The sequence below is a fragment of the Tamandua tetradactyla genome, chromosome 19 (assembly GCF_023851605.1).
Source record: "Tamandua tetradactyla isolate mTamTet1 chromosome 19, mTamTet1.pri, whole genome shotgun sequence".
NCBI classification, from domain to species: domain Eukaryota; kingdom Metazoa; phylum Chordata; class Mammalia; order Pilosa; family Myrmecophagidae; genus Tamandua; species Tamandua tetradactyla.
This window is the reverse complement of record NC_135345.1, coordinates 56,285,838-56,312,734: the sequence shown is the minus strand read 5'-3', so window position 1 is coordinate 56,312,734 and position 26,897 is coordinate 56,285,838. Positions and strand designations below refer to the sequence as shown.

The 26,897-nt window shown below is 35.4% G+C and overlaps 1 protein-coding gene across 5 annotated transcripts in view; it reads right to left on the bottom strand.

Moving 5' to 3' along the window:
• EXOC1 (exocyst complex component 1) overlaps positions 1-22,879 on the bottom strand; it is a 70,092-nt gene extending 47,213 nt beyond the window's left edge. For 3 of the 5 annotated variants that reach the window (XM_077136919.1, XM_077136921.1, XM_077136922.1), the window contains exons 1-7: positions 22,690-22,877; positions 18,739-18,872; positions 11,568-11,698; positions 8,499-8,658; positions 3,840-4,027; positions 617-844; positions 278-410 (exon numbers count right to left, since the gene is read on the bottom strand). In XM_077136919.1, the coding sequence (XP_076993034.1) occupies positions 278-410; positions 617-844; positions 3,840-4,027; positions 8,499-8,658; positions 11,568-11,698; positions 18,739-18,862 (964 nt within the window). In that variant the 5' untranslated portion in view covers positions 18,863-18,872; positions 22,690-22,877. Of the gene's footprint in view, positions 1-277; positions 411-616; positions 845-3,839; positions 4,028-8,498; positions 8,659-11,567; positions 11,699-18,738; positions 18,873-19,738; positions 19,775-22,689 lie in introns of all 5 variants that reach the window. The other 2 variants (XM_077136920.1, XM_077136924.1) reach the window with 2 other exon arrangements.
• Positions 22,880-26,897: the final 4,018 nt, after the last annotated feature.

The following is a 26,897-nucleotide window of genomic DNA, read 5'->3' as shown; positions in this document are numbered from 1 at the left end:
GAGTTACTGAATACCTACTTTGTACTAGGTTCTGTGGTCTGTACAAGAAAAATCATAGTTTTAACCAGAGTTATGATAGCCAATTAGAAAAACAACAAAATGAAAAAAAGTTATAGTGTCAACAGAAATATGTTTGAAAATAAGTCAACTTGTTTGAGTAGATAATAATATAACCCTAAATCACTTGCCCCATGGATTTCTTGTCAATATTTTTGTATTGCTTTACAGGCTTAGTCTCAGGTCCTTGGTCAGATTTTATCATCTCCAGTGAATTTACCTGGCCGAAGAGCTACATTCATGCACTGCAGAAGGGCATCAGCAGCATTGGTGCAGGCTTCAATGCCCCTGGAAGACGCAAGATCTCCTTCCTGAAGGGCCTTTATATGACCTTTGGCCAAGTCCATGTGGTTCTGGAAGATATATACATACACTGTTTGCATATGTAACTTTGGGAAATGTACAGGTAAGATGCTATTTACCCCTATCACCAGGTCTTTAAATTATTTTAAATCCCGATCTTCAAGGAAATGAACAAATGTTTATAAATGGGCTTTCATATTTTCACTATTTTTTTTGTTTATTTTTTTTGTTTATTGGTCATTTATAATCAACTTACCACAAGAAACTCTATCTCAGATAGGAGTTTTACATTATTAGTGTTACTAAGATGAATTAGGTGGTTGCTTTCAGATATCTGATCCATTTGTTCTTTCACACTCTGGAGCATTTCCTCATAACTGCTTAGTTTCAATTCAATCTGATCCACCTCCTTCAGAGCCTCATCCAGCAACTTCATCAGGATGTTCACTTGCTTTTCAGAGGCCATGATTGACTGGATGTTGGCCTAGAAAGGTAAAAACAAAATAATACTTCAGATTATTTAAATGTGTAAAAGAATTATAAAGATGAAACACTACTAAGTCTCTTTGAAAGCAGGATAACAAAGATAGATATACATCTATTTTACTTTCATGCTCCACTTTTTAGAAGGCATTTACTAAAGAAAAACTACACATCAACATCAAAGTTAGGTACAATGTGATGCCTCAGTATTTTATATTTCCACAGGCTGCTCAAGTAGGGCTCTGCTTCAGATCTATCATTGTTAATGATATATTCTCATTTCTTTAAAACGAGGGGCATTAATTATAGAATATAGAATGTAGAATTAGTTATATTCTCTCTTACATTTCTTCCAACTCTAACAGCTATGGAAATTGTCTCACTCTCTTAGTATTTATGTAAAATACTCAATAAAAGCATGACCTATGCAATAGCTTAGCTAAGAGGGTAGCAGAGATATACCAGTCTTTGAAGGATATATGGAATTAATTTATAACTGTAGTATGATCTGTACTAATAGGCTATGCAATAGCTATGGACAAACAATAGTTCCATCTATATCATCTTTCTTTCCTCTTTCATTTGCAATTATGTCTTTTTCCTGGCAAAGCACAGACAAACCACCATCCCTTGCCATTGTTCTCTAAATGATTTTGATAAGTGATTCCGAATTCCCTGAAACATGGAAGCTACCAAATCCAAAGGTAAACAGTACGCATTCCCCTACCCCATAATGTCGATACCCATTTTCAACATGGGAGAGGTTAGAATGGTCATTGGCCAAATATCCCTAAAAGTGGGAGCAGGATCAAAGGAGAAGGAGGAGTTGTATCAGAGAAGATAGGATTTAACAAATGAGTATGACTAGTGAATCATTATATTGATATTTCTTTTTAGTCTCCAAAGTCTTAGAGTAGCTAGAACGAAACACCTGAAATGGTGGAACTGTAACCCATACCATACTTTGAAATTTGTTCTAAAACTACTTGTTAAAATGTTCTTTGAATTTTATCACTTTTTTATATAAATGTTATATTTCACCCAAAAAATGTAAAAAAAAAAAGTAAACTGCAAAGTAATCTAATGTCTTGGAATTTATATGCAATATAAATTAGAAAAAATATATATAAATCACTAAGATACATGAAGAAGGCAGGTAACATGGCATGGTATGATGAAAAACATTAAAAGAATATCATTGTACAGGTGACACTGTGACTTCACACACATTTTATATACTATTCACAATAAGTCAAGTGTAACTGTAACTCAAAAGTAAGAGTCAGTTGTATTGCTAGTTCTCCTAAACCGATGCAAATGTACTATGAAACGATGATCATGCTTCTATGTGATGATGTTAAGAATTACTGATTGCATATGTAGAATGGTATGATTTCTAAAAAAAAAAAAAAAAAAATGGACAGCACAATACTACCTAATTGTAATGTAATTATGTTAAAACACTGAATGAAGCTGCATCTGAGCTATAGTTTTTTTTCTTATATATTTTTGTATTTTTTATTTTTATTTTTTCTCTATATTATCATTTTATTTCTTTTTCTGTTGTCTTGCTATTTCTTTTTCTAAATCGATGCATATGTACTAAGAAATGATGATCATACATCTATGTGATGATATTAAGAATTACTGATTGCATATGTAGAATGGAATGATTCCTAAATGTTGTGTTAGCTAATTTTTTTTAATTAATTAAAAAAAAAAAAAGAGTCAGCAGGGCTCAAACTTATTGACATATCTTAAAATTGCAGAGCTGGGGGATTGAAACTACCCAGGACAATTTCCATTTTAACATTTGAAGTCCCTTCCAGACTTTGCTGCCAGTAAAGTCTTGTAAACTCGTAAGCTTGGACAATCCATGAAATCTCTCTCGGCCCGAGTTAGACTCCAAGGTCTGTACTTTTCAGGTATAAAAGGCTAAAATCTTGTATTTTCTTTAAAATATTCTTTGTTCTCTGAGGGTTTTCCTTAAATGATTATCTCCTTTTTTAAGAAAATCAAATATCCTTAATTTAAATTATTCTTATTACATAAGTGGTGTTACTTTTATTTTATTATTATCATTTCTTTTTACATGGGCAGGCACCGGGAATCGAACCCGGGTCCTCTGGCATGGCAGGCAAGCATTCTTGCCTGCTGAGCCACCGTGGCCCGCCCAGTGGTGTTACTTTTAGCTACTACTTTCTCACAATGTGCATTTAGATTATAGACTTGGGGGCGGGCCATGGTGGCTCAGCAGGTAAGAATGCTTGCCTGCCAAGCCCGAGGGACCCAGGTTCGATTCCCGGTGCTTGCCCATGTTAAAAAAAAAAAAATAGATTATAGACTTGGAAACTGTGCATATAAATTAAAAGGATCTATTCCAAAATTTTAGTGGAAAAATCAAGCATCCGTTTTTCCTGGCTCTTCTGTTTCCACCACATTTATTCTGGTACATTTTGATAAGTGATTCACTTCTTTCAGCTTAACTTTCCTCTTTCTAATTCATACCTATTTTTTCTCAAACCACAAAAATACTATTCTTGGGTGGTACGATGGTGGTTCAGTGGCAGAATTCTTGCCTGCCATGCCATGGTGGACACCTAGGTTTGATTTCCAGTGCCTACCCATGTAAAAAATTAAAAAAAAAACAAAACTATTCATTTTCATTGAACTATTCTGAGATATTCCAGAGGCTGGGGGAATAAACCCTTACATTGGTTTCTGGTTGGCACCTTTGTACATTCATCACTTCATATCAAAACCCTCCAAAATCCAGAACCTCCAATCAAATGACTATATTGGCGTGACTAAAAGCAATGGTTCTGTTTTGCAAAAAAACTGTGAAAGACTGAAAGCGTCTGTTAAGCAGCTTATAGATAAAAACAGCAATAATCACACTATCAAGGCTTAAGTGCTGAGGCAGTCAACTACGAATATCACCAGTCTACTGAATCCATTAAAATCTGCTCAGTCCATAGATTGAAAGAAAGTCTTACTCCATCTAACACCTGCAGCTCTCTGGACAACTTTTCAGCAAAGGCCTCAGCATTAGAGATTGCATATTCACAGCCTTCCATCATTATTTCAATGTCTTGTTCTTCTCTTGCATTTAACTCTTGGTATTCATCTACTGCTTCTTCATCACCTCCTGTTACACTCTGATTTTCTCCACTTGGAACCGATTCTTAAAGAGGATAAAGGTAGAAGATTAAAAGTAAAAATAGTCAAAAAGGAGGCAGCTAGTGACATTATGTCACTCATTGTTAAGTAAAATCAGCTATAAGCAAAGATCACATTTACAGGCTGAAAAATAGGAATAATTTCAAGTAAATGAAAAACTTTATTTTTAAAAAGAACTGTATATATTAATGAAATAAAGAACTAAAAAATTAAAACAAATAAAAAGCATGCAATCTAATTCACTGATTCTAGTGTTAAAACAGGCTTTAGTCACAATTTCCCAAAACACATGGGCTTATTTCCTAAAATAAACCTAACCTTTTCCCGTACCTGAGATGATTGTTGCTCTTTTAAGGAAATAATGATTATGAATTCAGGAAACATGAAAACAATTAGCTTTCCTTTTTTTTATCCAGGTAACATTTTTCTTTTCATCTTTCTTATGTTTTGTTTGTTTTTTTTCCAAAAACTTTCAATTGAAACAAAAGATGCAGCTACAATTCACAACTTATTTTGGGCAATGAAAATAGTAATTGAATCTTCTTGTTTAAAAATTTTTCACTCATTGACAAAATTTGTACACATCAGTTCTACAGGCTTTCTCAACAATCCACGGTAAGAAGAGCAACCACCACAAAAACGTGGCTGTCTGAAATTACAAAATTGTAAATGGGCTTCATACTTTATAAAAAAGATCAAGAAGTTAAATCTGAGGTGCTTACTGGATAAACACTGCAGTTCACTTTTTGAGAATATATTTAATGTGGGCATTTTATAAAAGCTAAGTATTCAACTATAGGGTAGTAAAGTGAGTGAATTCTTTTTAACCCCTAAAAGATTATTTTAATCACTGTAAGCTAAATTGTGGATTTTCAGACTTAATGGGACACTTGCTTTAAATCAAAAGCTCTGGATGCTTTGAATATTCATTATTTTGAAAGAAAATGAATATTTATGATCAATATGGTCTTGACAAGTCATATATATTCATTTGTCATAGAACAAAAAACAGCTTAAGAATGATAATAAATTAGAAAGATTCATAAAATTCCCCAGGGGGAAAAAAGGGACTAAAACTTTTGTTACAGGCAGTTATACATTACAATAGAAAAATTAAAATTCTTTAAAAGAGAGGGGCAATCCTCAAGCTCCTTGTCATTTGAATGAGTCCTAAATGTTCACTGTGAAAATGAATGCTAAACTGTTATGTGTGACTGCCTATTAGCCACCAGGGGGCAGGGACTACCCAAATAACTGTGTACAGATTCTTACACAAGGAGATATTTAAAATAAACAAATATTTTAAATAATCATAACTGCTTCAGAAGTATTTACTCTCATGAAGCAGTCCTTTGGAAGCCAATAATGAATACTATCATTAATTTACTACACTATAAATTTTGTTTTAATAAACTTGTTCCCTTATCCAGTTTCACAAAGTATGGAACCAACAGTACATAACAATGGCAATAAAAATATACAGAAGAGAATAAGAAGAAAAGGTGTTACGCACCTTCTGTAACTTTAGGCAGTTCTGGAGAGTAAAAAGGTATGAAAAAAGCAGAGGAAAGTAAGCAAAGAACATTAGCTGGGTATACAGGTTTAAATTTTTTTAATACTACCCATGTGTCATTCGAACTTCACGCTAAATTAAAGTTTAAAAGGCAACATTAGAATTAACTACAAAGTGGAAAAATTCATAAGAAGCTCAATATCCAAAGTTCATTTTTCTTACTCATTTTCAGATAGTGACTAAAAATATATCTATTTTAGTGACTAAAAATGTATCTATTTATCTTGCTACTTTCTCTAAGTCTTTCAGGAAACAGTTCTGGCTCCTCCTTGGAAGAGAAAACTGGAAAACAGATCATTTCCTGGGGATTATTTTTAGGTCAGTTTGTGACTCATGCATTTAGTCTAGTTATTTTCACTCAAGGCCCTAAAACTTTACCCAGATACTCCTTGACAATGGATTAGTCATAAAACACTGTTAGAGAGGGATTGAGGCAATCCACAAAGCACAAGAGATATCGGTTCAGGCTGGCTTTAGAGTCTAAGTTAAAGATTTCTTTTTTCAATCTAGGTGCAAGTAAAAGAATGAAAAGGAAATGGGCAAACAAAAACTTTACTTCAACTGCTAACAAAGTCCTCTGTTAAAAATCTTATTCTGTTGAGAAGACCTATTTTTTCATTTAGCATGAATATTTAACTGCCACCAATAAAAACTACTAAAGTTGTCATTACCAGTGTTCACTATTAAGAATAGTCTTACTTACTTGGATGATTAATTATCTCTTAAAGTGAGGTGGTGATAACTTATTATTATTATTTTTTTCTAACATCATTCAAAGCTTAATAGACATATTTATTTTTAAAAAGTGGCTATGATTTCAAGACCATTAAAACAATTTTGTAGACATTAATAAAGCTATTCCCTGAAGTCCACTAAACCAAAGCAATGGTTATTGATTAACAGAAAGTAATTGTCAAAATGTGATCCTTATGGATCTTATAGGTACTTTAAAAATTGATCTCAATTAGGGTTAATGTTCATAAACATGTCATTATATACCTTTTCCTTTTAGGCCTTGAAAAAAAAATCAAAGGATTTTTAAAATCTTAAAGATACCGATAATCTGTTCATTGATTTGGTTAATGTTTCTTAATGAGGTGATTCCAGGTAAAGTATGTATTTCTCAATTTTGTTGACTAATAAAACATACTGGTTTAAAATATATCTTTGGCAACAAATAACATCTGGAACTACTTAGCATTTGAAAAAAGAACAGTAAGCTTATGAATCATTCACCCATTATAATGTTCAACTCTGAAATGGCATTATAATAAAAAGCCATTCAAAGCAAATTAAGCCTCTATTCAAGGTATGCAAAATTACCATAAATTTCTTGAAGGTCATTCCCTCAACATACTCAAGAATTAAATTTATATGTCCCCAAATATTGGGAGCTAATGTTGATGAGATGTCAACCCCCGTGGTTTCAACAAGGGCCAGCCCCAGTGGGGAGCAGCACAGGACCTGACAAATAAGGCTCACTTTTTCCAGTTTTAAGCATCAAGCATAAACCGTTAACAGACTCACTAATTAATGTGCTCTCTGAACAAATTCTGCACTCAAGAAGAGAAAGATCCATGGTCAAATAGAAAACAAGAGTAAAACAAAATTAAGAAGGGACAGAGACAAGTGACTAAATAAATGAATAGTTTGACCCATCTGAAGCTGCCATTTTTGCAGGCCAAAATGGTTGAATACTGGCAACTTCAAATGGTTCAACCTTATAGAAAGCTTTTAATTTTAAATTCTAATATTTAATTTAGGACTAAAAACTAAGTTTTCTTTTTAATATATAATTTAGAATAAACCTAAGTTTTCTTCTTCATTAAAGAGGAAGAACTTTTAAAAGCTCTGTTCACCTGCATACTATCTGTTATTTCAAATGCTTTTTTGAGATAAAGAATACAACACTAATTTGGATCCAAAAGGCATACAGAACCATTTTTTTTTTACAATGTTTATGTTTTTACTGAAGAAATTCTGAAAGAATAAAATTGCATTACATATTTTCAATAATTAACAGATAGCCTTTGTCTTGCAACCCATAATTCATGGTGAGCAACATTTCTGAAAATAGAGTGATCAAAAATATCCCAAATAAAAGATATATATATCCCAATTAATTTCATGTTTAGATATTTCATCCTGATAATAGAATAATTCTCATCACTTTCAGACACTAAGTAATTTAATCCTCACAGCCATCTTATTGAGTAATACATACATATTATTATCTCTATATCTGATATAAGGGAAGCTGATACAGTAACTGACAAAAGTAATCTACCCAAGGTGACAGAGATAATAAATGGTAAAACTGGGATTTGAACCCAGGCAATATGACTCCAGAGTTGTGTCCTTAACCATTACATCTATACTCTGCACAAAAACACAGCTAGAAGGATATTCATCGCAGATTGTTTAAAATAAGCAAAAATTGGAATATTAAAAATAAATGATTAGTTAAATAAATTATGTTAAATACATTAGTTGAATAAATTATCCATACTAAAGAGAACTATGGTGCCATTAAAAATAACATTTGGATAAGTATTCAATAAGATGAAAAATGTTCATGATACATTATATGAAAAAGTATGTCAGAAAACAGAGTGTAAATTTCTTCATGTATTTAAATATACATAGAAAAACAACTAGAAGAATAACAAAACGTTAATAGTGGTTATCTCGGGGGGGCAAGTTCATAAGTGATTTTTTATATTTAATTTAATGTATCAATTTTCTATAGTGAACAAGCATCACTTCTGCAATAAGAAAAATCATCTAAAAATTCCTTCACAATGTAAGGTAATTCGGTGTTCTAATTAACATGAATAATGTCAAATTAAGTATTCACTTAAAGATATACTTGATTTTACATATATATTTTATTTAACTTTACCTTCCAAAAGCTGTGAGCTAACATTGACAAAATCAATTTTCTTCCGGAGATACCGTTGATTCAATTTCCAAATGCATGAAATAAATGTATTCTTTTCAGCAGTGCTGCTAGCAACCCATTTATATATTTTTTCAAAATGTAAATCAAATTCAGGATTTTCCTGAAATGAAAATATGCAAAAGAAATTATGGTTTGACTATATCCTTTTTCATCATTAATGTAAAATCTATGTCAATAAAACAGAAAGAAATTAAAACCGTTCTTTTAAAAAAATCACCGTTAAAAGTCTGCAAGCAACTTCAAGAGAATAATTCAGAGAATTAAATTTACAACAAAAACTCTATTTACCACCCAAAAGAAAGTGGATAAAAAACACAGTGCTTTAGTAATTTCCTTCTTATGCCCCTGAAGTCTAAGAGTAGAAGAATAGAAAGTCTACATTAAAGAAAATCTACTTAATGAATGATGAAGATAACTGCTAGTTTTGACTAGCACCTAAATTTTCTAATTAAAATTGCCTTAGGATTTTTAGAGTTATACTGCTGTTTTTGTAATACACTGATCTGACACAACTCTTTGAGAAGAAATATATCTTTTACTGGTAACATGAGAAAAAATATAATCTACATTATATTGTGGTTTTCAAGAGCATATAAGGTGAAAAGCAGGGACAACGTCTAATCGTTTTCTGTTCTGAAAGTACAGAATGACTGAAGATATTTCAAAAGCCAAAAAAATTCTGGTGGGCCTTAAAATTCTTTTAAGTAAAAGAAGGCCAATTAATCTGAGAGAATTACACTATGTTCTCTATATGTTTCTTAAACCACATTACAGAAAATAATTTCAAATTGGGCTAATATTTCTTTGTTGAATATAGGACTACTTATATAGTACTATATAAGAATGTAAACATATGGATATATACCTTTCTTCACATCCAAGCAATTAAAAAATAGGCTCAAATGTTTCATCATTTTTTTTAATGCTTTATAGGGTAGAAGGAAAATAATATGTTTAATTCATTTAAAGTGTTATTTAGAGGGAACAAATGTAAATGAACATTTTAGAAGTGAGGAAGTTATATCAGACCTTTATCATGAAGAGCTGGGATATTTTAGAGATGAGGACTAGCCCTGCGGTACAACAATCAAATTTCAGATTAGCTTATTTATAGTTTAATAAACAGCACTGAAGTGTCAAAAAATTAAAAACTTGCATTCATAATGAATAGATAATTGCATTATTACTTACAAAAAAATCTAAGAGCATTGGCAAGTGATATGAAACTTGATGGGAAATGATCTCTTCCCTGGGAATATTTCCCATAATGCATAAAGAAGCTGAGTGCTCCAGTGGCAACACTCACACAAATCAATGTGTGATACTAAATGGCTAATGTTATGCTATGTATAAAACTTTTATATTTTATATCCATATATAGAGTACACACACCAAGGTGCCTATATAAAATGAAAAAAAAATCCATTAAGCAAGTCAGCAATGAGGCGTCAGCTGTGAGAAAGCATTCAAATAAGCAATCAGCAATGTCAGTGAATTATGCAAGTCAAAAGGGTTACAGTGCAGAACTATTCACGGGAAAAGGGCTTTTTAACAAAGGTGCATTTCTGAAAAGTCCTTAAAGCATTTTCTCTCAAACCTACAAAAAACAAGTCTCCACTCTTGACCCCTTCCCATCATAATGAAAATCACTTATTTATTGAGGTTTAAAAAATACCATTCTCTTTCCAAAAAGAAACAAAAAACCCTAAAGTACCTGTTAAACCCAGTTTCCACATTCCACATTGTTCTAATAATTGGATGCTCCTTACGGATAAAGTAAAGGCTCCATTTGCATATAATACTTAAAGGAAAGCATTCTCTTCATTTGGAAGAAATTTGCATTCAACAAATACACAGGAGTCTCCTAAAACTGTTTTTTTTTGCTTCAGTTTCTTTTGGCACCTGACTCAACTGCCTGTCATTTTTTCCAGCTTTTAGTTCCTCAGAGATTTTTATTAGGGTAAAACCAGAATTTCATTTTAGCAGATTATTCTATAAAGATAGTTTCCTACTTCTTCGTGCCTTTTTAATAAATGCATGAGATTTGGAGAATTAAGTCAAAGTGCACCTGCGATTACATTAGTATAGCCTGGCTATTAGCTCCATTTACAGTACAAATTGAGTGTTGCAAACCATATCCTAGAGTTCTGCAGGTGCCTTTTGGCTGCAAAGGAGGAAGGGTTGGGGGAGAGAGGATAAGGCTGAGGAGGCACTAAAATTCAGCCAAAAGAGTTCTACTTGATTTACGTGGAAAAAAAAAAACAAAAAACTGTATTGCTGTGAAAAATCTGAATTGTTAGGAATGTAGGTGGCCCTTTAATATGAGTAACACACTAATCAAATTTCTAGGAGTTTGAGTGTGATTTATTTTGGGTGTAAGATTTATTTTCTTTACTTGAGCCACAAACATCAAAGTCATGGCATCAAAAAGCCAACTTGACTGCTCAGCTCGTGATTCTGCATTAATTTATGAGACGTAACTTAGGGAAGAGTCACTTCAGTTATATTATGCATAATTTTGGAGCAGGTTTTACCAAAACAACAAAGATAAGAAACAATTCACTTACATGACACACCAAGGATATACTTTAAAATTCAAAATACTGTGTATACCTAACCTAAATATAGAAATGTATAGTCATTGTTGTTTTTGCTCTAGTTTACATAACTTGTACATAACCATAATTGTAGCTTAAAAAAACTAAAAACAATCAAACACACACACACATGTATATATACATACATACATATATATATTTTTTGGCATGCGCAGGCTCAGGGAATCAAATCCTGGTCTCCAGCATAGCAGGCGAGAATTCTACCACTGAGCCACCATTGCACCATCCTACACATCCTTATTTTTAGATCCAGGTATAGGAGACAGAAATGTGGAAGGTTGAATAATATACTTTAGACTAATTCTTGGTAAGAATTTCAGCAGTCAGAAGAATATCTTATAAAGTGAAAGACACTTTCCAAACACAGGTTAAAGAACTAAGAAAAACATACCTTAATAGCATCTTTGGCATCTACTACAGCAAGGTCTCGAAGGGCCCAAGCAATCTGCCTTTTGTAGAAATCTCCCTTATCAGATTTCTTGACTTTGACCACCTTCACCTGCACAGGGCGTTCAGTTGTTACTGTTGAGTAAATATGTAATTTTATTAGAAATACTTTTCACTCACTCATTCATTCACTGAATGATACTAAAATAGGGGTAATTTTCATAGCAAATGCAAGAACCAAGGAATGCCTGGAATGCTAATGAAAGCTACTAAATCAGACTAGAGAGTCAGAGGCATGTTCCTAGAGAAGTAAAGCTTGAGATCAGTATTAAACGAAGAATAGGAGCTAAAGAGAGCTCTAAAAGAATGACTGACATATGTTAAGCCAGAGAGGCTTAAACAAATGTAGCACCATTTTAGGGAATAACAATAAGGAAGTTAGTATGTAATAAAGTGGATGGAAATGAAGTTAATAAAAAAGATGGAGTGGAGATCAAAAAGAGACTATCTGAAAGCTGTTGGGGAGCCACTGAAAGATTTTGATATGCTCATTTCCAATTTCTAAAAATTACTCTGGCAACAGAATGGAGAATGGATTCAAAGGGTCAAATCAAAGACAAGACTAGCTCAGTGACTACTGAAGAAATCTAGGGGAGAAGTCATGGGGGGCATGTAGTAATCAGGCTGTTAAAATGAGGAGGTGACAGATGAGAGAGATATGAAAAAGTAGACTGTACAGGACTAGACTACTGGATGGTTAGGAAGGACTCTAGCATGGTAATTTAAAGGCTCTAGCTGGGCAATTGGACATTGCTATTTACCAAACAGCGAATCCAGAAGGATCATATTTTCTGGAAATAAGTCCTATTTTTAATTATGATAGGCTTTAACTATAATTGTTAGTATTATAAAAGTACTGCTGCCATCTACATATAAGCCAGTGAAAAAGAGATTCTTCCCCTTTGCTGAGTGCCATTTAATGAAAACTAGATTTATTAAGGGAGAAAAGAAATAAAAAAAGAAACAGCAGAAATTATGAAAATGAACTTTTAATAGAGAAAAATCAATAAAGCCAAAAAAACCAATTTTTTAAAATAATAAAACTGACAAACCTTTGACGAGAATGACCAAGTAAAAAGAGAAGCTGGGTGAAGGTTATACTTGATCTCTTAGTTATCATTGCTTACAACTGCATGTGAATCCACAATTATTTCAAAATAAAAAGTTAACAAAAAGGAAGAGAGAGAAGGCAAAAAAAAAAACCCACTAAAATGAAAAAAGCATTCATAACAACAATAATGTTACAATTAAAAAGATAAGGGTATATTAAAATATTAGACGCCAATAAATTTGAGAACTTAGATGAGGTAGTTGAATACTTAAAAAAATGCAGCTTACCAAAATTGACTCAAGAATAGAAAATATGGTTATGTTCTATAACCATTAAAGTAGCTAAAAATCACCCCTCCCCTAAAAAAAAACAAAATGAAAACAAAAAAACACACCAGTCCAAGAAACTTTTAATGTATCTTTTGCTTTCAAGGAATGAAACATTCCAAACTTATACAGCTATTACAGAGTATATAAAAAGAGAAAACATTCCTTATCTAATTTTGAGATTATTATAATGTCAGATAAGGAGAGTGTGAAAAGAAAAACTACAGGCCGGTATGACTAATTAACATGGATGCAAAATCTTAAACAAATTTTGTATCAGCAAATTTAATTTAAAGGTATATACATAAAATACTTTGATTAATTCTAAGGTGTACATTATTTCTTTCTTTACTCTTTAACATCTCTGAAATCAGGATAAGTCTTTAAATCATTGCAATGTCACAGCGTAACTGGCAGCATTTTTTATTTTAATGGTAGAAAAAAATAATATACCCTATAATCAATGGCATATGGTACATCAAGACCAAATTAGGTTTATTTTAGGAAGTCGATATATCATTAGAAAAACCAGATATAGTTACTCACTATACTAACAAATTAAGGGAGAAAATAATGAACATCTCAATAGATATGAAAAAAAATTAGATAAAATTTAACTTCCATTCATGATTAAAATAAATAAAACAAAATACAGTAAGTCAGAAAAAAAAGGGAACTTTGTTAACATTATAAGGGATAGCTACAAAAATCCTACAGCAAATATACTTCAGGGTATAATTATTCTTTTGAGATCAATACTGTATTGTTTCTAACTAGCACAGTAGAGGCAGTAAAAGAAAGATACAAAAATTTTAGAGGAAGGATGAAAAATGTCATTACTTGCAAAAAGTGTAAAGAGTAATTATTAGAATTAAAAAGGTTTGGCAAGATTAACAAGATACAAGGATCAATATATAAAACCAAGTGTATTTCTATATTCTAGCAATAAATAATTTAAAAATATATGAATGTTAATAAGAGTTTATTTATGATAATATCAAAAACCTAAAATAAACAAACACTTAGGAAGAAATCTATCAACATACATAATCAGTGTTTAGAGAAAACCATAACCTTAATGAAAAGTATTAGAAAAGACCTAGATAAATGGAGAACAGAACTTCATTCAGGGAAAAGAAGACTGAATATCATAAAAATACTGGTTCTCTCCAGATTTATACATAGATTCAAAATAATTCTAATTAAAATCTCAATAAAATCTGTGACATGACAAGCTGATTCTAAAATCTAGATGAAAGACAAAAGAGACACACATACATACACACACAAAGGCCAAGATATAAAAGATACACACTCACACACATCCTTACAATCATGAATATCTGATTTATAACAAAAATGGCAACACAGATCATTGGGGAAAAGATGGACTTTTAACAAATGGTGCTGGGACTAATGGTTATACATGTGGAATAAAATTAAATCACATTCCTATACCCAAAACCACAAACATAAAAATCAACTTTAGGCAAATTAAAGACTAAGATGTGAAAGGCAAAATTATAAAAGTTTTAGAAGATAAAATAGGTGAATATTTTCATTACCTCAGGCTAAGGAAGGATATCTTTTTTTTTATTAATTAAAAAAATTAACAACAAACAAACAAAAACTTCAATATATCATTCCATTCTACATATATAATCAGTAATTCTTAATATCATCACATAGTTGCATATTCATCATCTCTTAGAACATTTGCATCAATTTAGAAATAGAAATAAAAAGACAACAGAAAAAGAAATAAAACGATAACACAACAAAAAAAGATTATACATACCATACCCCTTACCCCTCGCTTTCATTTATCACTAGCATTTCAAACTAAATTTATTTTAACATTTGTTCCCCCTATTATTTATTTTTATTCCATATGTTCTACTCATCTGTTGATATGGTAGATAAAAGCAGCATCAGACAAAAAATCAGAGTCACATTGTGAAAACTGTATCATTGTTCAATCATCATCAAGAAACATGGCTACTGGAACACAGCTCTACATTTTCAGGCAGTTCCCTCCAGCCTGTCCACTACATCTTGAACAACAAGGTGATATCTACTTAACGCTTAAGAATAACCTCCAGGATAACCTCTCGACTCTGTTTGGAATCTCTCAGCCATTGACACTTAGTCTCGTTTCACTCTTCCCCCTTTGTTCGAGAAGGTTCTCTCAATCCCTTGATGTTAAGTCTCAGCTCATTCTAGGGTTTTTCTCAATCCGTTGATGCTGAGTCTCAGCTCATTCCAGGATCTCTGTCCCACGTTGCCAGGAAGGTCCACCCCACTGGGAGTCATGTCCCATGCAGAGAGGGGGAGGGTGGTGAGACTGCTCGTTGTGTTGGCTGGAGAGAGAGGCCACATTTGAGCAACAAAAGAGGCTCTCTTGGGGGTGACTCTCAGGCCTAAATTTTAAGTAGACTTGACCTATCCTTTGTGGGGTTAAGTTTCATATGAATAAACCCCAAGACTGGGGGCTCAGTCTATAGCTTTGGTTGTCCACACTGCTTGTGAGAATATCAAGAATTCAACTTGGAGAAGTCGCATTTCTCCCCGTTCTCACCATTCCCTATAGGGGGCTTTGCAAATACTTTTCCACTCACTGATCGAATTGCTCTGGGATTCATCAGGGCATCACTCTGGAAAAACCAACAAAATCTCAAGTCCTACCTGAGATTCCTAGTACTTATGGCGTTCAATCAAACTATCTACATAAGTTATATTAGGAAATGCACTAGTCAAAACATAAATTTTGTAACAAATAAACATTTTTTGCTTTAGTCTCACACATAAGGTGACATTTTAAAATACTAATTATCATCTATTTTCAGCACCCTGCGATAATGACATTTCTTTGTTCTTTAAGGAAGGATATCTTAAATAACATACAAAAAGGATAAACCATAAAAGATCAGAGTGATATTTGATTACATTAAAATTACAAATTTTTATTAAAAGACACCATAAAAATTACAAAGACAAGCTACAAACTGGGATACATATAAATGAAAAAAGGGTGAGTAGTATCCATACTAGATAAAAATTTGTACAATCTGTAAAAGGACAACCAACCCATTTGTACCAATCAGTAAAAGGACACCAAATGTTGGTGTCTAGGCATCTGTCCTCTGTTGACACTCCAAGCATTTCCAAATGTCTGCATTTCTGTCAGCTCTGAAGCAACTGTGTTTTCTCTAAAATGTTCCCCCTTTTAAAGGACTCCAGTAAACTAATCAAGACCTACCTTGAAAAATGAGCAGACCTGAACAGGAAAATTTCATATATAAGGAAACCAAACAGCTAACAAACTAATGAAAAGATTGCTCAATCTCATTATGAACCAGGGAAACACAACTGAAAACCACAATGATACCATTTCACACCCTCCAGGTTGGCAACAATGAATAACTCGTCAAAACCAAGTGTTGACTAGGATATAAAGAACCCAGAACAAACCCACTGCTAGTAAGAACGTAAACTAGTACAACCACTTTGGAAAATAATTTGGTATTAAAGCTGAACATTTACATACCTATGACCCAGCAATTCACATCTAGGCATCTGCCCTAGAAAATTCTTGCCTGTGTATACCAGAAGACAAGGACACACATGTTCACAGAAATGCTGCCTATAATAACAAAAAACTGGAAACAAATTGAGGTGTTTTGACGCTGTATAAAAACATGTTCTTAAATCTAATCTATTTCTGTGGGTATGGATGCGGTGTAAATAGGACCTTTAGATCAGGCTACTTCAGCTAAGGTGTGACCCATCTCATCAGGATGGGTCTTAATCCTCTTACTAGAGTCCTTTATAAATCAGATGAATACAGAGAGGGAGAAGAAAAAGCCACAGGAGCAAGAAGCTGAAATCAACGAAACCCCGTATTCTAGTTTGCTAGCTGCTAGAATGCAACACACCAGAGACAGATTGGCTTTCAACAAAAGGGGATTTATTTAGTTAACGTATAGTTCTTCAGAGGAAAGGCAGCTAACTTTCAACTGAGGTTCTCTCTTATGTGGGAAGGCACAAAACAATCTCTGTTGGCTTTCTCTCCAGGCCTCTGGGTCCCAACAACTTTCCCCGGGGTGATTCCTTTATGCATCTCCAAAGGCCTGGGCAGAGCTGGGACTCTGGAGATGAGGTGTGCTGAGCTGCTTGGGCTGTGCTACGCTGAACTCTCTCATTTAAGCACCAGCCAATTAACTCAAAATTATTCATTGCAGCAGGCATGCCTCCTAGCCGATTGCAGATGTGATCAGGAACAGATGAGGTTCACATGCCATCGGCTCACGTCCACAGCAACAGAACTAAGCACCTTCACCTAGCCAAGTTGACACCGGAATCTAACTACCACACCCTGAAAAAAAAGGAAAGACTAGCAGACACTGCATCTGCCTGGCGATGTGACAGAGGCAAGGATCACTGGCAGACAGTCTTCAGGAAGAAAGCATTGCCCCGATGATGACATGATTTGGACACTTTCTTGGTGTTTTGGTTTGCTAATGCTACCAGAATGCAATATACCAGAAATGGAACAGCTTTTAAAAAGGAAATTTGTTTTACAAGTTTACACTTCTAAGCCATAAAAAGGTCGAAACTAAGACATCCAGAGAAAGATACATTGACTCTGATGTCTGTCACATGGGAAGGCACATGGCAATGTTTGCTGGGTTCTGCATCTCTAAACGTTAGCGTCTAGTCATGTCCTCTCTGTTGGCACTCCAAGCATTCCCAAATGTCTGCATTTCTGTCAGCTCTGAAGCAACTGTGTTTTCTCTAAAATGTCTCCCTTCTTAAAGGACTCCAATAAACTAATCAAGACCTACCTTGAGTGCATGGAAACACATCCATCTAATCAAAAGGCTACACCGACAACTGGGTGTGCTATGTCTCCATGGAAGTAATCTAATCAAAAGATCACACCATGATTAAGTGGATCAATCTTCATGGAAACAATTTAATAAAGGTTTCCACTCAACAATAATGAATCTGGATCAAAGGACATGGCTTTTCAGGGTAACAACACTTTCAAACTAGCACACCTGGATTCTAACCATAAACGAATAAATTCCCATTTTTAAGCCCAATCCATTTCATGGCATCTGCTTTAAACAGCCTAGGGAACTACAACACAAATCAAATGTTCATCACTAGTAGAATGGGTAAGTGAACTGTGGTACACTTATCCAGTGGAATTCTATGTAACAGTGAAAATGAAATAATTAAGGCTATATGAAAGAACATGGATAAAACTCATGACACAAACATAATACTGACTGAATGAAAAAAAGTAACGAATGAATACAGGTACTATGACTCAATTACTGTAAAGTTCAAAGCTTGCAAAACTGAACAATATATTATTTGAGATTACCAACATATGGCAAACAATAAAGAAAAGCAATAAAATAGTAAACCAAAATTCAGGATATTAGCTACCTCTTAAAGGGGGAGGGAAGAGAATGAGACCAAGGAAGACACACAGAGGACTTCAAAGGCAATGGTAATGTTCTTTTTATATAGGGTGGTGGGTACAAAAATTTTCACTGCATGGTTAATCTTTATACCTTGTACATAGGTAACACAGAATTTTTATATCTAGTCAATATTTAATAATTTTTCTAGTTATAGAGACTACGAAAATATTTAAAACTTAGGAGAAAATGCCCCTAAAGAATATAAGAATGCCAAATAAGTACTTTTTTTAACAAAATACCTACCTGTGGCACACAAAAAACAGTTCTTTTTCTTTTTTCCTGCTTTGCAGACATTCACAATGCTCAGCAAGCGCTCATCATTTGGTGTGAAAATGTCTCTCTGTAATGCATGTTTGATTGCTGTCATCTTTTCTCAGCTGAAAAAGTTAAGAGTATAGTTACTAAGTTTGTCTTAATAGTCATTCTACCTTACACGTTCCACTTATGATTAAAAAATGATCTTATTTACAACTGATGAGCATAGGAAAACTGATCTAATATATTAATATACCTACATCCTACAAATCAAAAGCTGTAAGTTTGGAAATGAATTAGAGAAGAACCAGTGTTATCAAATTCTGAAATCTTTGGAAGTGCTCATCAAGCATTATGATATGAAAAAATTAAGGTTTAAGAAAAAAATTATAAAACCCAATGACTTAAAATAAGTCCCCTACATAAAATAAATGCTTATAACTTGAAAACAAAGACAAATAAACAAATTAAAAACTGGGCAAAAGATTTGAATAAACATTCCTCTAAAGAAGATATACAAATGGCTGATAAATACATAAGAGGTAGTAAAAATCATTAGTCATTAGGAAAATGCAAATCAAAACCAACCATGAGATAACACTTCACCCCCACTAAGTTGGCTAAAATTAAAAAGACAGACATTATGCAAAGTGAAAGAAGCCAATCACAAATGTTTGATTCCATTCATACAAAATGTCCAGACTATGCAAATCAATAGAGACAGAAAGGGGCTAATGACAGGTGGAATGAGACACGTTTGCTAATGGGTACAGGGTTTCTTTTGAGAATGATGCAACGTCTTTGAATTTGACAGTGGTAACAATTATACAACCTTATGAACATACTAAAAATGCCTGAATTGTAAGGTGAATTATATCTCAATAAAGCTGTTAAAAAAAAATTTCCAGTTATCTCCTTTTTCTTATCCAACACAACAGGATTTTTCAAACATCGGATAAGTTAACTTAAAAAAAAAATTAGATCTCACCTGACAGGCCGGGGACCTAGAGCCAATTCCCGGTGCCTGCCCATGTTTAAAAAAAAAAAAAGAATCTTAATTTTATTTTTTGTACATATATATTTGTGTGTAAGTATATTGCTATTTTTCAATCCTAAGTATAAAGTATTTTATGTGTTGAGTTTGCCTAGAAAATTAAATTCTCTTTATAACACTGTTTCTATGGAAAAATGAAGAAATTATGAATGTCAAATGAGTTGCAACAAGTTTTTAAAACACAACTGATATTTCTGTAAAGTAGATCTCCTATATTTTACTCAATCTGTGAAGCTTCTATCTTTGCTCCAACTCCAAAAATTGCTTTCTCAAAAAAAATCATTCTCCTGCCTCCTTCATCTTTTATGACTCCCTCTTTCCTCTAATCTTAGCTTACCTGTTCTCTTTCAGCTGAATTTCTTTTCCCACCTAGCCTGGAAGCAGTGCTCCTTTTCCTATATTCACACTAAATTATTCAATAATCTTACCCTGTTGGTTGACCAACTGATCCTTTATGTTTTACCAATCTCCTTAAACTGTCTCTATAGTCACTTAAAAAAAAGCACATACCTAAGTTCTCTGAATACACTACAAATATCTAAATCCAGCCAGTCAGACTTTCAATGTTGCTCAACAATTCTCTAACATTTAATATGTTATTTGTTGCTTGCTTTTCCCATTCACCATCTCTGTTGTCGCAAATCTTTATTACTCTTCCTTCAGCTCCCAACTCTAGTGTCAGGTTCCTCATTCTCTGCAAATGACTTCATCACCTACTCTGCAGAAAATATAGAGAACATGACGTACAATTCTCCCCAATTGCTTTCTTCTGCATTTCTCTACATATTCACCCATCCTAACCTCTTTTCCATCTATTACTAAATACTTAACATGCTGTAGGGCTTAGATAAAGTGTTAAAAGCTCTAGTCCGTCCTATATCCAAGCCACATTGAACACTAGCCAGTTTAGGTTTCTATCTCTGAGCTTTTTGCTCATGTAATTTCCTTTTCCTGGAATTCTTTTCTCCTTTGGAATTCTACCCCATCTCTTTTAAGATACCAGTAAAATGGCACCTCTTGTGTGAAGTAGTCACAAAATAATAATTCCACTTCTACTTCTCTAAAATTTTCTTTTTACTCTGTGAACACTGGACTTGCCAACAGTATTTTCTAGCTAGCTGTATTCTTGAGTAGCTCTTTGTAGGCAAGGATCATGTCTTATTCATCTTTGTATTCCTAGAACTGGCACACTGCACATAATATACATATTATAAATATTTTTAAAAAAACACCAAATAACATAACTACAGCTCTCCCAAAGTTCAAGTCGCACATCTGCAAGCAACTGTCCAGGTTCAAAACCTCAGTCATATTTCATTCCCTTCTCCATTGTCAACATCAAATCTTTTACCACATATTGTTGCTTTCCTCCTGTACCAGTAATTTATTCCTTCCTTTCTTTTCCCACTGCCACTACAGTAAATTAGGTTCACATTACCTATGTCTATTTAATAGTACAGCATACAGTTATATCTTCGCAAGCTTCCACAATCCCCAAGTTTCTCATAAATAAATAATCTTAAAACATAGCTTTCATCACACCACACCCTTGCTCAATAGTTTCCTAATGTTCCAAAGATGAATATTCTACTCAAGCACTCTGTTCATTCCAGGCTTTAAATTTTTGCTCAGGTGCTTTTCCATGCAGGGAATGTTATCGCCTCCCTAACCAAACTCTAATTACTTTTATAGTTTATGTGAAGTCAAGATCTTAGGTACAAATTGATCTCCCCTCTCAATGTCTATAGCATTTACTACATTTATTAAACAAGCAGGCGCTTGGTGACTAATTGGTTCTGAGATCATAAATTCCTGGATCTCAAGAACTAACTGTAAAAAAGGGAGGGGGTGTGGGGGAGAGAGTGAGCAAAATGCTCTGTCAAAGTTTGGGTTTATGGTAGGTACTCATGAAACACCTCTTGAGATAACATGAACTGAATAGTACACACTGGTCAAATAAATGGACTAATGGTGGCCAACATTTACAACACAGTCCCTCTCAGGTCAAAAGCAGTAACTGAAATGTATGGTAGGTGGTAAAACAAGAGCGGATTGGGCATACCTCATAAAGGAGTTAGGCATAATGAAAAGACCCCTCATTTGTTCAGCAAATATTGATGCTTACTAGGGGCCAGGTTACAGTAGTGAACATGACAGACATTCAAGAAGATATATCCCTTCATGGCATTTATATTCTAAGGATCAAATGATAAGCTCTCCAGACTTATGTACTCTCCTGTAAATCAGTGAGTAAATCACTTAAAGTCCTCCAAAATTATTTCCCAGGTCTATGTCTGACAACGTTCCACAGGCAGTAGTCCAACGCTCACTCTGCGGTGGATTTACTCTCTGTGGTGAATTTGTCTGTGTGACAGCTTGTCAGTGAGTGTCCGTGGATTGGATCCCGTACGCTGTTGAAACATTTTAGCTCGTGGCGCACTGTCACCCAGAACAAACAAAAGCGTACGGAGTCAGAGAATTGTACTCAAGATATTTTAGAAGAAAATGTGGGTTTTGACTAAAAAGTGGAAGACTGTTACACCTCCCTTTCCTGGTCCACGCCAAAGCACGTACGATTAGGGCCGTTTTGCACAAATGAAGTCTGGTTCCTAAAAGGCAGATCCGGAAAAGGATGTGCGAGGACTGCCGCCCCTGCTACATATTCTCCTAGGCCCCAGAGAGCAAGAAGGGGAGTCTTGGCCGGACCCAGCGTCCTACCCAGAGAGGTGGGAAAGGAAAAGAGGACCTGGCAGCTGATGGAGCTATGCTCCGACCCGGGTCGCCGAGCCAGTAGCGGACTGAGATGCCACCTCAGACCCTGAAGCCCGCCCGCTCGCCTGCCCACCGCCGCAGGGTCTACTAGGCAGCCGCGGCCGAAGGCTTACCGCAGGACCGGCCCAAGCCCGCCTGCACCCAGGCGGGTCCTCCAAGACGGAGAAGGGGTGGGACTGAGGCGATGACTGCTACGGGAAGCGCCCCTCAGTTAAGCAGTGAACGGGAAACTGTGGTTCTACTACCACTTCCCATATCCGGACACGTGACAAACCTCAGAACCGGAAGTGGGCCCCGTAGAGAAGGAAGGAGAGGCGGTGGGAAAAGGGGAGTGGCCAATGACGCGACGGGGAGCGGCACCACCCGAAAGACGTAGAGAGGCGGGACCTGGCGCTGCCAGAAGGGCGTGTCAGGAAGGGCAGGGGCGGGGCGAGGCCTTTTGGCGCGCAGGCTGATCTGTGATTGGGTGCTGCGCGATATTTACTTTCTCTGGAACATTTATTTATTCACATATTTGCAGCAATTCCCTTCAAAAGAGTCCGATTAAATGTGTGTGGGTTTTTTTGTTTTGCATTTGTGAAGCTCGATTAACTCTAGACCCTTGCTACGCAAAGCATGGAGAACGAGTTAAATCGGAATCTTCGGGTTCGGACCCAGACAGCAGTACATCTGACAGCTTCCCAGATGACTTTAGTATGTAATTGAAATCGCTAAACATTGCTCTAGTGATCTCGATATTCAAAAATGTGCTCCACGGGCCAGTTTCATGGGCACTACTTGGGAGCATTTTAGAAAATACAGCCTCTCCAGCCCGGTGAAGATAATATTGAATCTGCATCCCAACATTTAACTTTTAGAAGCACAGGTGATGCCAGTGTTGCTGTTCTCAAGGCAGATGATTCATTGATTCCATAGCCCTGGCAAGTGTTTTATTTTCGGGTACTTTGATTCCAGAGGTGATTCAGATGTGTAGCCTATCCTAAAAAAATTCACAGTGCGTTAGATTAGTCAAGGTGTAGATACAAATAAATATAAAATAGGATACAAAAATAAGTGACAGAAGAGAGCTCCGGGCTAGATAAGCGTGCTGGAAGTTAAAAGGGGCGATTTATTTCCTCCTGTTTGACAGTCTTTCCCAAGGGACTGCAAGGATCCATTCATAATTCATTAACTGAACAAACAACCAGGGCTAATTTTGTGCCAGTGTTAGCTGTTGAAGATACAAAGACAGGAAAGTCACCGAAGAGGAGGCACACTCTCACCGGGGAGGAAGAATTAAATAGACGGATAAATTACAGTTTAATGAAATAAATCTGACAACAGAGGTAGAAAAAGTTTGTGCACCCTGAGAATGTACAAGAGGGAGTAACTCACTCTGTCAGGGATAGATTTACTGAGAAAGTGACAAATAAGCTGTGCAAAGTATCTTTCAGTGTTTGTCTGAAGATAAAATTCAGTGGGAAAAGCATCATAAATAGGTGGTCTGTTTGCTGTGGAAATCATAATGTTCCAGTCACACTGCTTTCGAAGACTTCATTTTCATGGATTGACTCCCCTTTCAAAAGCATGATCTCTATCTAGGCTTTATTTCTCTATAAAGACCCTCTCTGTCCCTATTTATTTGCATGTTTACAGCCCTCCTCAAAATTGAGAAATAAATTGTATTCCAAATGTATTTACATACCTTGAGCTTTTTCCCTGAACTCCACGTTTGTAGATCTAATTGTCTCCCCAGCATTTCCACATGCGTGTCCAATAGGTGTCTGAAACTTAATGCATCCAAAAACGAAATTCTTTTCTATTCCCTCCCCTCCTAAATTCCCCCCAAATAAAGGCATAAACAAGGTTTATGTGCCAATAGTTTACTTGGGATTATGAACCCAGGGAGCAAAAAAAAAAAAAAAAAAAGGGAAGGAGGAGGGAAAGTCAACATAAGCATATGTTATTGAGTTAGCCACTATTATTTTCTATTCCCTAAGATCTTCTGAAAAGTGCTATGCAATGAATCTCAAAACTGTCCACTGAGGAGAAGAATGGAGAAAGCATTTATCTGTTGGCTCCTGTCCCCTTTGATCAAAGGTTAATGCCCCCAGGATAATAACTATTCAGTACTTCCAAATTACACAATTGTTAATGCCAAACTGGCTCCCACCTCACAGGAATCGGGAAGTGAGAGGAGAGCAGTTGCCATGTTGGACTTGCCGAAGGTTGATCAAACCCTACTTAGAGCAGTTTGCTGCAGCAGTGGTTAGCAAAAGAGGATAAGGGGGTTTGAAGTAGTTCACAGGTGTCCATTTCAGTTCACTTCTTGAACCACTCAGATCTGCTTGTGCCCTTCTTTAAATTCTGTCCTTCATAGACACTCCTTCAAGGTTGCAGAGATTGCAGCTGCAATTTAATTTAATACAAGAAAATACAAGGGATTTAATACAAGAAAGTTAGTGGATAGTCTTCAGTCCTTGCTCTACACTGATGCCCAGACCATATTTGCATTCATTAACTCTGTCTTCTACTACCCATCTAACTTTCCCTCACCCTTGGGTAGCACATCGTCTAATCTAGGTTACTTCCCTAGTAAAATAGCCTAGACCTTATTTTCCTTGCACTGGTTGGGGCATAGTTACTGCAGTTGGCCTGTTCAACGTATCCCTGGGCACAGAAACACTAAGATACATTCTAATGAATTCCTTAGATTACAGATATGTTCATCCCTGCTGCTATTGTATAGAATATAGCAACAATTCTAGCTCCTTTACTAATCACAGCTGGGTACTCCTACTAGTACAGTAACCAACTCCTTTCTTTGCACCTTGTTCACTGCCATGAAAAGACCAAAGTAACCAAGTAATAGTGAGAGTTTCAAGTCCAGTGAAATCCATACTGTGTATCCAGATGGAAACCTGAATCCCAGAGGGAACCATTTATTCTGACCTAGCGAAGTCTAAATTTGAGGGGCAGGAAACACAAATTCTGTTGGTGGGTCACTGGGAGTGATAATAGGATCACTTAGCCTGAGTTTCTGCAGTCACGCCTTCTAGCTATTGGAACACTAATTTGGTTAATTCAGTGCATTTACCAAATCCTGTGGGACAATACCTCAATCCACAAGGTGTGATCCCAAGCAAGCACATTAGCTAAGGCTGTAATGGGTCATTCCATCATTTTATGAGGCTGGCTGCTTCTGGGTGATTAATGATATGGCGTTATCAGTGGATTTTGTGGTTATGTATGTCTTGTCACACTTTCCCTTTCTTATTTTTTGGTCGCAAGTAATGTTGATAAGAATTGCTATAATTCCTGTGATTGTGGATGCTGGCAGTGGATGCAGGCAAGAAAGACAAACTCAGGAGTTTTTAAATATGTTTACCGCAGGCCTCTTCTTCTTCTATATAGAGTAAATCATGAAGTACACTGCTCCCAACTCTGTCATCTTGGAAACTCCCCTTCACCATTGTTCTTTAAATTTATGCCTGAGTGGGGCCTTAGAACTCCAATGTTAGCTACTCACCAACATAACGGGACAACTCATTTTTTGGACCAGGCTCGAATTTTTTCATTTTCATTAAATGGTCATGTAAAGAAGGATTTTATAAAACTTAACAGTAGCTAACTTTTCTTATGTAAAGAAGGATTTTATAAAGAAAAGAGTTATGGGCCCCATCAGGCTAAAACAACCCGGGACTTCCCAGGGGCGGTTATCTGCTGCCTTTGTTATGCAAGGTTATCTGCTGCCTTTGTTATGCAAGGTTTTCTGCTGCCTTGGTTATGCAAGGTTGTAACTGCCGGAGAAAGTTTATCTAAGAATGCAACTGAGAAGGTTGAGTAAGGGAGTTTTGCATGAGACAGCTGCTTCTTGCAAGAAGCAGCTCCCATGACTCATGCGCGAAAAATGTTTGTTATCTGCTTCTCGCAAAATGTTCGTTATCTACTTCCTGCATAAAGCAGAACCTGTAACTAATGTTCAACCCTCAAACCCCACACCCTTATCCTGGCCCTCAAAAGGCTTCCCAAAACCCAGGTTCGGGGCTCTCTGTCCCTGCGTGTTCAGTGAGCCCCACGCATGTGTGGTAAATAAACCCCTTGCGTGTTGCATGAGAGAACGTCTCTTGGAGTCCTCCTTTGCACGGCAAAACTCTCAAATTCTTACAGTCATAGAGAACTTCCAGGAAGCCATAGTTGTGAGATGGTTGAGCAGGAGACATCAGTGATACAGGAATAAATGCCCTGGGAGTCAGAATGACCCATTCATGTAATTTGCTTGAGTTTTCTGGATGTGCTCAGGTTCAAGCCTATTCAGTATCATATTTCAGTAGATTTTTGC